General features: G+C 48.2%; 1 protein-coding gene across 1 annotated transcript in view; it reads right to left on the bottom strand.

Moving 5' to 3' along the window:
- MAP6D1 (MAP6 domain containing 1) overlaps window positions 1-11817 on the bottom strand; it is a 33016-nt gene extending 21199 nt beyond the window's left edge. Inside the window, exon 1 of the mRNA XM_074962999.1 lies at window positions 11249-11817. Coding sequence (XP_074819100.1) covers window positions 11249-11769 — 521 coding nt within the window. The 5' untranslated portion in view covers window positions 11770-11817. The remainder of the gene's footprint in view (window positions 1-11248) is intronic.
- Between the last annotated feature and the right edge of the window lie 980 nt (window positions 11818-12797).

Below are 12797 nucleotides of genomic sequence, written 5' to 3'. Positions count from 1 at the left end.
GACTGTACCTTGACCAAGAAATATGGACCTTGACAAAAAATAATTGACTACCCCTGGACTAGATAAGTAGGTGGTCCCTTCTGGCATTAAATTCTGACAGGAAATGCCAGAATTAAGGTTGCATGTGCAACCCCTTGTGTGTACACATTATGATACAGTCTTTAATTACATAAATCCCAGGACCCAGCCTCATTCAGTGCACAAGATGGATGCTCACTTAATGAACAGCTATTCAGTATTTTGTTTTTGCCTCATTGTTCAGTGTGTGGCACCAGGCCATATTTTAAAAACACCTCTGTGAGGTGAGGGGTGATTATCCCCATTTTACAGATGATGAACTGAGGCACAGAGAGATTAAAAGTGTCCACTAATTTTGAGTGCCCAATCTGTGACATCTTAGGATGTGATTTTTCAGAGTATTATATAGCCCTTCGTATTTTCAAAGCAGAGCTCCGTTATTTCAGTTGCATCTCTGAGTGCTCAGAACTTCCACAAATCAGTCCCCAGGGTCTCAAGTCAGGCATCCAGAAAATGAGGAACACACAATTAGTGACCACTTATGAAAAGTTTGGTTTAAGTGACTTGCCCAACATCACATAGAAATTCTGTGGCAGAAGCAGGGAAAGAATTCAGTTCTCCAGGGCATTATCATTCAACTGCCTTAGCCACGAGACCCTCTTTTCTCTTCCTGAAATCCCCTGTCTCACTCAGTGTATACCTTCCAACTGTTGCAATAAATGAGGCAGGGGTCCTACAGACAACTGTCCACTTCGCTACACAACCCTGATGCATCCCCAAAACAGGTCCTTCCGGTGCACTGAAAGAGGCAGGGATCCTATGAACAAAACAGTATGTGACAATGTACTTAGTCAACTGTATCAGAATGCATATGCACAAGCGGGGCCAAATTAAGGTTTCATGGACTACCTTAATTCTGGCATTTCCTAACTTTTGAGTGTTTGTCTTTGCAGCCTTAGTAATGTTCTTTTAACACGGGGGTTTTGTGTAATTTGCTAGGTTTTTAAAAAGGCAAACAGAAAAACAAATTCCATCATGTGGCAACATATTGATGATACTCAGTTCATCAGCAGGCTTGGAACCTTCGTATCAACCGCACATACCTCTGCTTCTGGGGCTAATAGAATAACTGATAGCAATAGTAGGTTATCTTCTATGTGGACCAGCATTAGAGGGGGTCAGACGCTTTGCCACTGGGTTTCACAGATGTTGGCTTGGGTTCCTTTCCCAGGCAATGCCTGGGGATGGGAATGTGCTCTAGTAGGCACAGATTCTTCTGCCCATTCTCCCTAAGCTTCATCCCATCTCCTCCAATCTACCCCAGTCCTGTCTCTACCCCACCACTGGCTCCTTGTCCCAGTCCCTTCTCCTCACCTAGCCAGTCCCAGGCTCCTTGTTCAGTAAGTTATAGTCTCAACCCTCCAGACTCCCCATCCTAGTCACTCTCAAGGTCCCCCCATCTCCTGCTCCCGATCTTGTTGCCTAGCTGTTCCCAGGTCCCTGAAGCCCAACACCCGTCTCATCCCCAGTCTCTTTACCAAGCCAATCCCAGTTCCTTCCTCTGCTCCCTGATCTCTCTTTCTCTCGCTTGCTTACAATCACCTGTCCACATCCACATTCCCCATCTCCGTTCATTCCCGAGGCTCTCAACCAATCTGTGTTGACATTTCTCTCAGCACCTTGTCCCAGTTTCTTTGCCCAGATAATCCCAGATCTTCCCCTACATCCCAGTTCCTTGTCAGATCTGATTCCTAGCCCTTCTGCCCCACTGGTTCTCAGTCTTCTTGCGCTGCCAGTCCCAGTCTTCCCCTCCCCTGCTCCCAGATCTAGTTTGCTCAACCAGCCAGTTGGACTTAGCCCCCTGACTCCCAGTCACAGTCTCCACCCCACCTGCCATGCCAGCCTCCAATCCCAGTCTCTGCTCCCAGGCTCCTTGTCCCAATCTACTCCCCCAGTCCACCTTGCAACTACCTAGCTTTAGCTTCTCTCCTCTCTGCTTTTAACTCTGACAGCTTCCTCCTCCACACTGCTATGATGTCAGCTGGGGGTTAATGACAGCATGTGGGATCAAGCTCCCTGCTCTCACTTCCAATGCCCAGTCCCACCCCAGCCTGGAGCAAACAGGAGCAACTATTGCAGTGAAAGTCTGTCTTTGCCCCTCCAGCCCTAGGCTGGAGCATGCTCAGTCACTCTATGGGGATAGTTTATGTGCAGTCTGATCACACCTAGGAGCTGTGAGAGGCTGAAGCATGCTCAGTGAGGACAGAATCTTCAGAGATTTCAGCTGCTAAACTCTAGCAATTCTCTTCTAAGCATGTGTGAACTTCAGTTTTTCAGAGGCTTACAATTTGGCCAAATGTGGGCAGATTTTCACAGGGTTGGCAAAAAGCACATCCCTGACCAAAAAAAGACCATCTCCCTGCCTAATTTCAAGTCCCTGTTCCAAAGCATTGGGGCATTAGCACTTTCCAAAGAAAAGGTTGCCAGAATGTTTGTAACATTGAAAAAACAATATGTTTGCCCCTAGCCTCATTCTCAGAAATGGTGGAACCAGTTTGGCTAACACGTTAAAAAAAAAAAGAAAAAAAGAAAAAAAAATCAGAGGCAGAAACCCAGCATGGAAAATTTCAGCCCAAATGGTTAAACTCTGGCAAAGTGAAAACAGTGTCTTATAATGGGAGGTATCAGACAACCTTAATAATAGGCGGTGGTAGCAAACCCACCTATAATATGCTGGAATTCTGGACAGCATCTTAAATGCTGCCCTCTTCTGGATAGAATGCCTGTCCAGCTCCTGTAAGAAATATAATTGTGCCCTCTAGTGGTTGTAGCATAGTGCTGCAATCTTCAAAGAAATCTAACCCTAAGGAAGGGAGGTTGGCTAGAGAGAAAGGAGGAGCAATATAGGAGGTGGGGAGAAGGAGAGGTGAAGGGAGAGAAGCAAAAGGAATAGCAGAGAAAGACGATAGTGGGAGGAGCAGAAAAGTGGATGGTAACAGAGGAAGGATGGTCCAGTGGTTGGGGCACTAGCCTAGCACTCAGGAGACCTGAGTTCAAGTTCCTGTGCAGTCACAGACATCCTTTGTGACCTTGGTTGTGTCACTTAGCCTCTCTGTGTCTCGGTTCCCATCTGTAAAATGGGGAGAATAGCACTTCCCTATCTATTCCATATAAGTTCTTATACTGCACTCATAGCTGTACTATCTGAGCATTTTCACAGGGGTATTGTGAGCCAGTCAGATACTATGGTAGTTGGAGCCATGTAAGTAAGTTATCTAGATAGCTAGAAGAGGAGAAGCAGCAGAGAAAGGGAAGGATTACCTTTATCATAACAGCATCATCCCATAGGTTACCAGGTAGTTTCCTTGAACTCACTGTTGGATGCACAAAGAAGGTGTGGTTCAGCATGTGAATTTAGCTGCTGGGAAGCTACATTACCTTTCTCAGTAGATTATGTGGAAGGACTCTGTGGATAGGTGACCCTGGCCGTTTGGTTTCTGTAATGGTTCTTTTATCCCCCCATGGCTAATCCAGCCCATAGTTTTGGGTGTAGAGTGGGGAGAAGGGATCTGTTCCTCCCAACAGCATGCAACAGGATCCAGTTCTCCAACCTTTCCACGCTGCAGACCACTTTGTAACAGAAAGATCCTCTTGTGGCCATCTGCCCTCCCACCACCTTGCTGTGATCTGAAATCCTGTGCACCTAGACTGCTGGGAAGGTTTTCCAGATCACAGTCTGAGAACCCTTGCAACAGAGCACCTGAAAGCTTGCATCTTTAATAGCACGAAAGTGAGGGCTTCAGTATTAATGGCCCCATCCAGCAGAGGACTTAAGCAAGTAAAGGTAACTTTAAACATTGATTATAATGGGACTATTCATACGCTTACATGTCTTGCTGGATCAGGCTGAAATCCACACCACCATCACCCCCGCTACGTTAATGCTGCCTCTCAGGTATCTGTCTTGATCATGTGGTGTGTGTTTTTCCACTTAAATAGAACATTTTCTTTTAACATGAAACAACCCCCATAATTCACCTTGTTTACACAGTACTGCAGGAGCAGTATTCAAATGCAGGGGAATAGCATAGTCAGTAAAACAATATACTACCCTCATGCATCCATAGATACCGAGAAAAACCCTTCCTCTTCATTCTGTTCCATCCCATTTGCTGAAGAGCTTGTCACGTTGCTCTGTTCTGTGTGACCGTGCAGTGACAGAATACTCTAAATACTCCCACACAAGAAGGCAGAGGTTCAGATACCCGAGGAGCCTTTAACCCGGACATTCCTGATGTATGTGTGATTAGTGCATCAGGCTTAGCCTTTCATTACTCTACTTCTCTGCATGTAATTTCTGTTTTCTCCCAAGATAAAAATATAAAAATTAAAAGGCAGTTCCTGCTCAGTGCTGGTCACTTTACACAGGCAACGGTACATGCTGATACTGGGATCCCACACAGCCCTGCCCTCTCATGCACAAGTCTTCTCTGTGATGCTAGTTTTGGATAAGTACCAACTCAGGATGATGGAACATTTAGTTCCCATGATTTCTGTGGATTATTATTTGTCTTCCAGTATCACCAAGAGGTTCCATGTGCTCATTACTATACTTACATGGAGACAATCCCTGCTCCAAAGATTTTATAATCTAAATAGATGAGATGACGAACAGACACCGAGAGGCAAAATGACTTGCCCAAGGTCATACAGCAGGTTAACAGCAGAGCTGGGACTAGAACTCTGGTCTCCTGATTCCTAGTTCAGCAGCTTATAAACTGGCGCACATGGCCCCCCCAAACTAGAGAGTTACTTCCAAACTAAAAAGATGAGGGGAGTCCAGTACCTGACTAACGTAATGTGTACATTGGGTAGAATCCTGAAACTCCAAATCATTCCTGCTGCTAACCTCTGTCATTGCAGGACACTGTGGAGCTAAACAATAAATTCACATTGCTTTAAATGCCTGTAAAATGCAATCAAAATGCCACATTACAAAATAACTGATGTGTGAAAGACTCCACTGTGTCAAATGTGGATTTAATGCCAGTGAGGAAAGGACTTTTACCATGACAATTAGGGCCCTCTTTAAACTGGAAGTCACCTCTGTGGAAAGAGTAGACCCCCGCCTGTCTTTTATCTCTGTTAAAACTAATAGGATGTGGTAGCCACAAAGATCTTTTCAAAATTGGAGCATCTCCCACTCCTGCCTTTTTATATGAGGTTTATATTGATCTGGCTTGAAATACATGCTGGAAGTTCAATTTGATTTTGAGTTCATTTGGGACCTAATTCAGCTCCAACTGAAGTCAATGGAAAGACTCCCACAGAAGTCAGTCTGAGTTGGATTGGGCCTTTCCATTGATCATTGTTTCCATTGGTTGATTTGTTCTGCAAAATGGTAGGTCAGGATGACTTGCTTCATACTGTAAGGGAAAGAATACAGCCTGTGTTGGTATGGTGCTGAATTTCCTTCTGTACTCAGTAAGAGTCTGCTGTTAAAAATGTGGGGAGAGACATGGAAGCAGAATTTGCTGAGTGAAGTTCCTCAGGAGATGAAATAGTAGCATCAGCCTGGTGCACACAAACATACTATAGAATATTTCATCTTTACTGAAGGTTTATTGTCATGTATTTGAAAAAATGTATGAAAAGTAATTTACAGTGAAAATTCCACAAGTCCCATTGAAATGTGAAGCCAAAGTTTCGGAATCTTCAAAAATAACTAAAATTTCAAAATTTACACTAATAAACCAGCCAGAAAATGCAGGGCACACTGAGTACAGGGAATAAGACAAGCTGAATCTGAACTCTTCTATATTATCTGTTCAAATCAACTTTTCTTTCCTTGGGAGGGCTTCTCTCTCAATACTGAGCAGGCCCAGCCAGCTGCCTCCAGCTTCTGAGAGCTGCCAGTCACTCTAATGGCAATATGGTTGCTGGCTACTGATTTTGTCTTGTTCACTTTACAGCAGCTATCTGTGCTCACCTTGTGAAGTCTGTTTCAGTTTGACCTGGTTTGGTACAGAGCTGTGCTACAGCATCCATGATGGGGATGATTCAAAACAGTGTTCACTGTGGGATGGGGGGGAGAAGAGGAGAAAGAAGAGACCTATGGAAAGGGACCCTATTCTCTGAGTGGAGGAGAAGTGGGAGTATTCCTGTCTGAGATCCCCAGCCCCTGAAGGAAAGAGAAGAATTCTGCTCAGAGATCCCCATCTTCAAAGCTGGGGAGGAGAGAGAGAGGCCCTGGCCAGCAACTCATCCTTCAGATATGAGATGAGACAAACTCCACCCTGAGCCTGGGAAGAAAGTCCTCTTCTCCCCATTCCCCTGGGCAAGCAGGAAAGAGAATCCCCTCCTTGTGAGGTCTCAGTGGCTCTCCTTTGATCCCTCCCACACAGGCCTGTACTCTCCCCTGGCTTGTCCAATCCTTGGCTCTTCTCATCATTTCCTCTCTTCTATGGGTGGCCTAGTGATCCTCAGTTCCCCCTCACTCCCATTGTCTATGTTTGGGCAGAAAGTACTCACCTTTTCTGAACTCTTTGGGGGAAGATAAGGTTCAGTGCCATCTAATCCACAAGTTCAGTCTTCATCAAGTGACCAGGTCACCAATCTGCTTCCCCATTCAACAGAAACAAGGAATTTGTTCTGACTCAGCCCACTGTCGCTACGGCAGAGCCATTCATACTTCACCACGATTTGAGGACTTCAATAGCTCAGACATAGGTGAGAGGTTTTTCGCAGGAGTGTGTGGGTGAAATTCTGTGGCCTGCATTGTGCAGGAGGTCATACTAGATGATCATAATGGTCCCTTCTGACCTTAGTATCTATGAATCTATGAAATACTAGTGTCGTCGGCTTCCTGTAGCCTCGAGGAAACCTGGGCTGAACTGCTAGGCAGGCTTCCCTGAGCATAACCTACCAAAGGCAATGAAGTAAGAGCAGCCAGCAGGAGGGTGGATCCATTATAGCAGGATGGAGGAGCAGGTGAGGGATGTGTGTCTGCTGTCATGAAAACTAACCCTATGAACTAGCCTGACCGTATAGTCCTCCCTAAAAGAAGAAAATGCAGGAGACCACCTGACCATCTTGGAGGTCATGAGTAGGGAATGAGGCTTGCCAGCCATGCCCTGAAGACAATAGAGGGGAAGGGGTTAAAAGGCCTCAAAAAAAGGCCTGCCATCAAAAAACTATAAAAAGTATGTGGTGGAGGAGGCTGGAGAGTCATGGTGGTGAAAACAACCTAGCATTAGGGGATGGGCAGTACTGCAGAGGAGTTCCTCTATTCCAGTTGGCCAAACTGAGGCTCGCGAGCCATGTGCGGCTCTTATACAGTTAACGTGAGGCTTGCAAGCCCTCCCCCTGCCGCCCCATTCTCCACCTACCAGACTGGGAGGGGGCTGCTCAGGACCTCTGCCTTGCAGTGGGGTGGTGGGGTAGGAGCTTCTGTCCAGCGGGGAAGGGGGTCTCGGGATTTCATCTCTGCAGGGTGCACATGCTGGGGCTCAGGGCTTCAACAGGAGTGGGGCTGAAGCCCCTAACCCGAGCTCCCGGCAGGTGTGCACTGCCCCAGTCAGAGTATAACAACCAGACTAGAACATTAGTCATTAACCCATCCAAACTAACAAAGCCCAATCCTGTGAGCTTTAAAAACCAGACATTCACAAACTCGTAAACTTTCTGCTGTCAAGCAACCATTCACTCTCTCTTACTGTCATTTACTGTGACTCCTATAATTTATCTTTGAAAGCACGTAGCTATCTTTAATTTTATCTGAATGTCTTATACCTAGTAACTTTAAAATGTGATAAATTGTTGCGCAATGACAACTGGAGAAGATAGGGACAATTATTTTAGCAAGATGGAGGCTGAGCAGTGTTTGCCCTGAGTATAATGGTAAACTAATGTGCTAGCTAGTGCATGGGTAGGTTCAGTGATGAGCTGCCAAAATCTTAACAACCGGTTCCTTCCTCACCCCACGAGGGGATTGTGGCCAACCCCCGCCCCCCTGGGACTCCTGCCCCATCTAACCCCCTGCATTCCTTGATGACACCCCCCCCCCCCAGACCCTTGCCCCATCCACCCCCTTCCCCTGTCCCCTGACTGCCCCCAGAACTGGGCAGGAGGGTCTCGTGGACCACCGTAGTGGGTGCCAGCCCCGCCCCGCCCCTAAGTGCCAGAGGGACCTGCCAGGGGGCGAGGTGGGGAGTCCTGGCGTTGCTTACCTGGGGCAGCTCCCAGGAAGCATCCGGCAGGTCCCTCGGCCTCCCTAGGGGCGGGGGCGCGTAGTTAGGGGGGAGCAGCCGCTCTTCCCCACTGATCACATTAAAAGTGGTGCCTTAGGCGCCGACTCCATGGGTGCTCTGGCGCTGGAGCACCCATGGGGAAAATTTGGTGGGTGCAGAGCACCCATCGACAGCTCCGCTCCCGGCCCCAGCTCACCTCACCTCCGCTCCGCCTCCTCCCCTGAATACGCCGCCCTGCTCTGCTTCTCCGCCCACCCCCCGCGCGAATCAGCTGTTCGCATGGGAAGCCTGGGAGGGCTGAGAAGCAGGCAGCAGCTTCGGGCTCAGGCCCAGGGAGGCGGAGGTGAGCTGGGGCGGCGAGCAGTTCCCCTTCCCCCCACCCTCCATGGTTACCTGCTGCAGCGCAGGCAGCCCTCCTCCCTCCCCCCCACCCCAGCTCACCTCCGCCTCCGCCTCCCTGTGCCTGAGCGCGAAGCCACCACTTGCTTCTCAGCCCTCCCAGGCTTCCCACGCGAACAGCTGATTCACGGGAAGCCGGGGGAGGGGGTGGAGAAGCAGAGCGGGGCGGCACGTTCAGGGGAGGAGGCGCAGGTGAGGTGAGCTGGGGCTGGGCATGGGGCAGGGCGGGGAGCTGCCAGTGCGTGCTCTGCACCCATCAAATTTTTCCGCGTGGGTGCTCCAGCCCCAGAGCACCCATGGAGTCGGCACCTAAGGCGCCACTTTTGGCCAGTTGTTAAATTTAGAAGCCCTTTTAGAACCGGTTGTCCCATGAGGGACAACCAGTTCTAAAAGGGCTTCTAAATTTAGCAACCGGTTCTAGCGAACCAGTGCGAACCGGCTCCAGCTCACCACTGGGTAGGTCTGTTTGTACCATTTGATCTCTAGTGGATAACCCTAGAACTGCTTAAACATTTCATAAGTCCTCACACTGATGCAACTACTCCAGTAAAAGGCTGTGGCTTTGGGGCAGCGTGCTCTCTCTCTGCAGCTGTCATGAAGTTCCTAGACATGGATTTCTTATAATATTGCTGGTTTGGTTTGCAGGTTGGTCTATCCCCCTTGCTCCCTTCCCTGACTACCTACTTAGTCTTAAAATGTACAAGCTTTTCTGCATATGGAGGATGTTATTTGAGGGTCCTGCACAAGAATTAAGCAGTCAGATGGAAGGATGGTGTGAAAGGTACAAATGCACTGACAACTGGAAACACAAATCTGTGATTGTAATGAGTGCTTACTATGCCCCTGGTTTTGGGATCAGATAGAATAACCAGAAAGATATTTAAAAAACAGAAATTGAAGATGGATGAGTTTCTAATTGGTCAACCTTGCCTACGTCATTTTATACTGTTTGCTGGTCTAAGGCACTTTTTGTTCTGTTTCAAATTGCCTTTATCTATTAACAGTTGTCATTTTGCAGGGCCTTTTTCTATATTATGTGCTAGGCTTTTTGCTGTTTTTAATAAGCAAGAAAAGATACATGATCAAGGTCAACTGCTGCACAGTTGTTTTTAAAGACTTTTTTTTTTATATCCACATCTATATTGTGACAGCTCTCCAGGGTATGGAGTGATAAGGTAACCAATATAAATGCACATGCTGGACTATAATCACACCAAGGGATTCAAATATTTTTGTCTTAAAAGCATTTAATGGCATATTTACCTAATCAGTTGTAAAAGAAAGCAATATGTCTGGTGGGTAAATAACACATAATGAAAAATGCATAAATACCTGTTACCCAGTTATAATAAGATTAATTGCTCTATCAATATACCTAAAAGGCATGTTTAAAAACTGCCATACCTGTGATTATTAGAGACCATGAAACAGTTCCTCAGCAGCCATTCTAGTGAACTTGGCACATTATTTAATAACTACATTATTTTTAAAGGCTCATATACCCCAGGGATAGACATGGAGGGAGAACTCCAGAGACCAGAACTCCGAAGTAGCCAGTCTCATCTCTTGTTCCAGTAAATAAATGTTTATAACAATGCAGGAAAGACAAAAGGAAAATAAAACAAAATAAATCAATAATTTAAAATGTAAATATAGGTTGTTTGTGACATAATTTTAAATAATCATGAACTTTCCTGGCATTAACAGCTTAAATATCACCTTGTGTGACCTTTTAGACATATGCCAATTACATTCATGTTTCACAAATGTTTTGGGGATACATCCTGTGGTCCCCAAATTCACAGTAAATGCAGTGCCCCAGGGGTTAAACAATTCCAACAGCTGTTGATGTCTTAATCCTAATGTAGTTCAGTGTAACCATTTTGTTGATGTGTACCTATGAGTCCTGGTTATGCTCCTATTGTATTTTACAGTACAATACTTATGGTATTGCGACGGTAGTTGGCATTATGAGTTCTGCAGCTGTTTATACTAGTGCTTTCTTTACTCCTGTTATTCTTTGGCAAAATCCAATACATACAGTGACTTGACTTGCAGTTATGGCTGATAGTAGTACACATACTGTACTGCCTCAGGACAGTGCACATTAGCACTGCAAAATAAATACAGGGCTGGCCAGGGGTGCTGGAACAATTTTTATAGTAGGGGTGCTGAGAGCCATTGAACCAAACTATAAACCCTGTATAGGATGAAAACCACCACAAGCCAGGGGGTGCTCCTGCACCCCCAGCACCCTCAGTTCCAGCACTGATGGGGCTGGCATAACCTGGAAGAAGGTGATGGGAGATGACTAAAAAAAAACCTGAGATTTTTCAGGGCCACATTTCCAACAGCAACTAGAGGCTCCGGGTGCCCGATCTGAGCCACCTTGTGACGGTTATCATCCCTTTCTGAACAGCATCTCTTAGGGGTTTCAAGCCGGGCACCCCAAATCCCGGCCAGGTTTGGAAAGTCCCGCCCCCGCGTTTCCCCGCCAGCCGTTCTGCAGCCCCCTTGACCGGGGGGGGGGGATGTATGGGGCTGGGGGGAGCCCCCGGAGCACTGGCCCCGCCCCAGTTTACCTGTAGGAGGTGGTGTTGGCAGCGCCCTGCGGGAAGCCGCTCAGCCGGCTGCTGGCCTCCGGCCGCGGGTCCCTGTCCCCGGCGGGCAGGACGTACACGGACCTGGCCGGGGCGGGGGGCCCGTCTCTCCTGCCCTCGCCGGCCCAGGGGCAGGCGTCTCGCGGCTGCAGGGGCCAGGCTCGGAAGTCCTGCCGGTACTGGGTCTCGGCGGCGAAGGGCTGGCTGCCGGGGGCCGCCGCCGGGCCCCGCTTGTGGCTCCCCCCCTTCCACGACCGCTTGACGGCCAGGCTGTCCTGCGAGGGGGGGGCCCCGGCCGGCGGCTGTCCGCCGCCTGCCCGGGGGCGGCCCTCCGCGGCCGCCGCGCCCCGCCGGGGGCCGCCCCGCGCCGGGCTCGCCGCCTCCTCGGGCTCCTCGATGTCGGAGTAGCTGTGGATGGTGAGCGGCACCGAGAGGTCGGACTTGTCCAGCTGGCTCCAGAAGCGGGCCAGGCAGCACACGCGGCTGATGCAGGGCCACGCCATGGAGCGGGCTGGGCGACGGCGGCGGGCAGGGCTCGCCCGCTGCGGTGCGCTCCCAGCCGGCCGGGGAGACGCGGCCCCCGGCGGGTACTGTCAGCCCCGCCCCTTCCAGCCCCCGTGAGTGCCCCCGCCCCCGGGCTCGGGATGACAGCCCGCGCACGTGATCCCTGCCCGCCGCGGCTGCCAGCGAGCTCTGCGGAGCGGCCCCCTCACCCCATCCAGGGCCGGATCAAGACATTTAGAGGCCCTGAGCACTGAAAAGATTATGGTGCCCCCCCCATATGCAATTCCAAACAAAAACAATACTATCCCGTAAAACAAAATTTTATTTTTCGAGACGACAACAACATTTACATGTATGCTGAAATTAAAATAGCTTCTTTCTAGCTTTTGTGATTGCAAAATTCTGGATAAATTCGTCGAAGCTGACTCGAAGAAGCATGTCCGCTTAAGTACACAATAGGGAAAGTGAATCAAGTCTGTCCTGACACCTTGTTCTCTGAGGGTTTTTTTCCGCTGAGAAAAAGAGCGTTCTGCGGAGCAGTTAGTAATCATCGATGTTAGAAAAATACGTAGTGTGAGCTCTACATTTGGAAATACACACTGTATTCTGTCTTTCAATATTGTGTCATGAAGATCAATGTGACTGAATTTCATTTTTCCTATTTCATTAAACTTTGCGCGCATATAACAGTGGAACTGCCGTATTCCTCCACAGGGATTCATGTTCCAGTCAACAGGGTATGAGTCAACTAGGTTTTGGGAACATTGTGAATATTGTTCGTCAGATAAGTCCATGTCGTTTAGAAAAGAAAATCTACTTGATATTTCTTTGTACACTTCACCTCTCCTCTTCATATGAGCTTCAAGTGTATTCATTATAGCATAGTAAGTAGATATGTGATATTTGTCTCTAGGATTCAATGCTGTTTCTGTTGCACTGCTCTCAGTTGCTTGTTTTTTCCTGATTCGCTTGTGGGACTGGGCTTCTTTGTAGTTAGTATCAGGCAAGATATCTTTCGATATGTCTT

Source organism: Natator depressus, chromosome 9 (genome assembly GCF_965152275.1).
Source record: "Natator depressus isolate rNatDep1 chromosome 9, rNatDep2.hap1, whole genome shotgun sequence".
Lineage (NCBI taxonomy): Eukaryota > Metazoa > Chordata > Testudines > Cheloniidae > Natator > Natator depressus.
Note: the sequence above shows the minus strand (reverse complement) of the source record. Positions and strands in the feature narration are given on the sequence as shown.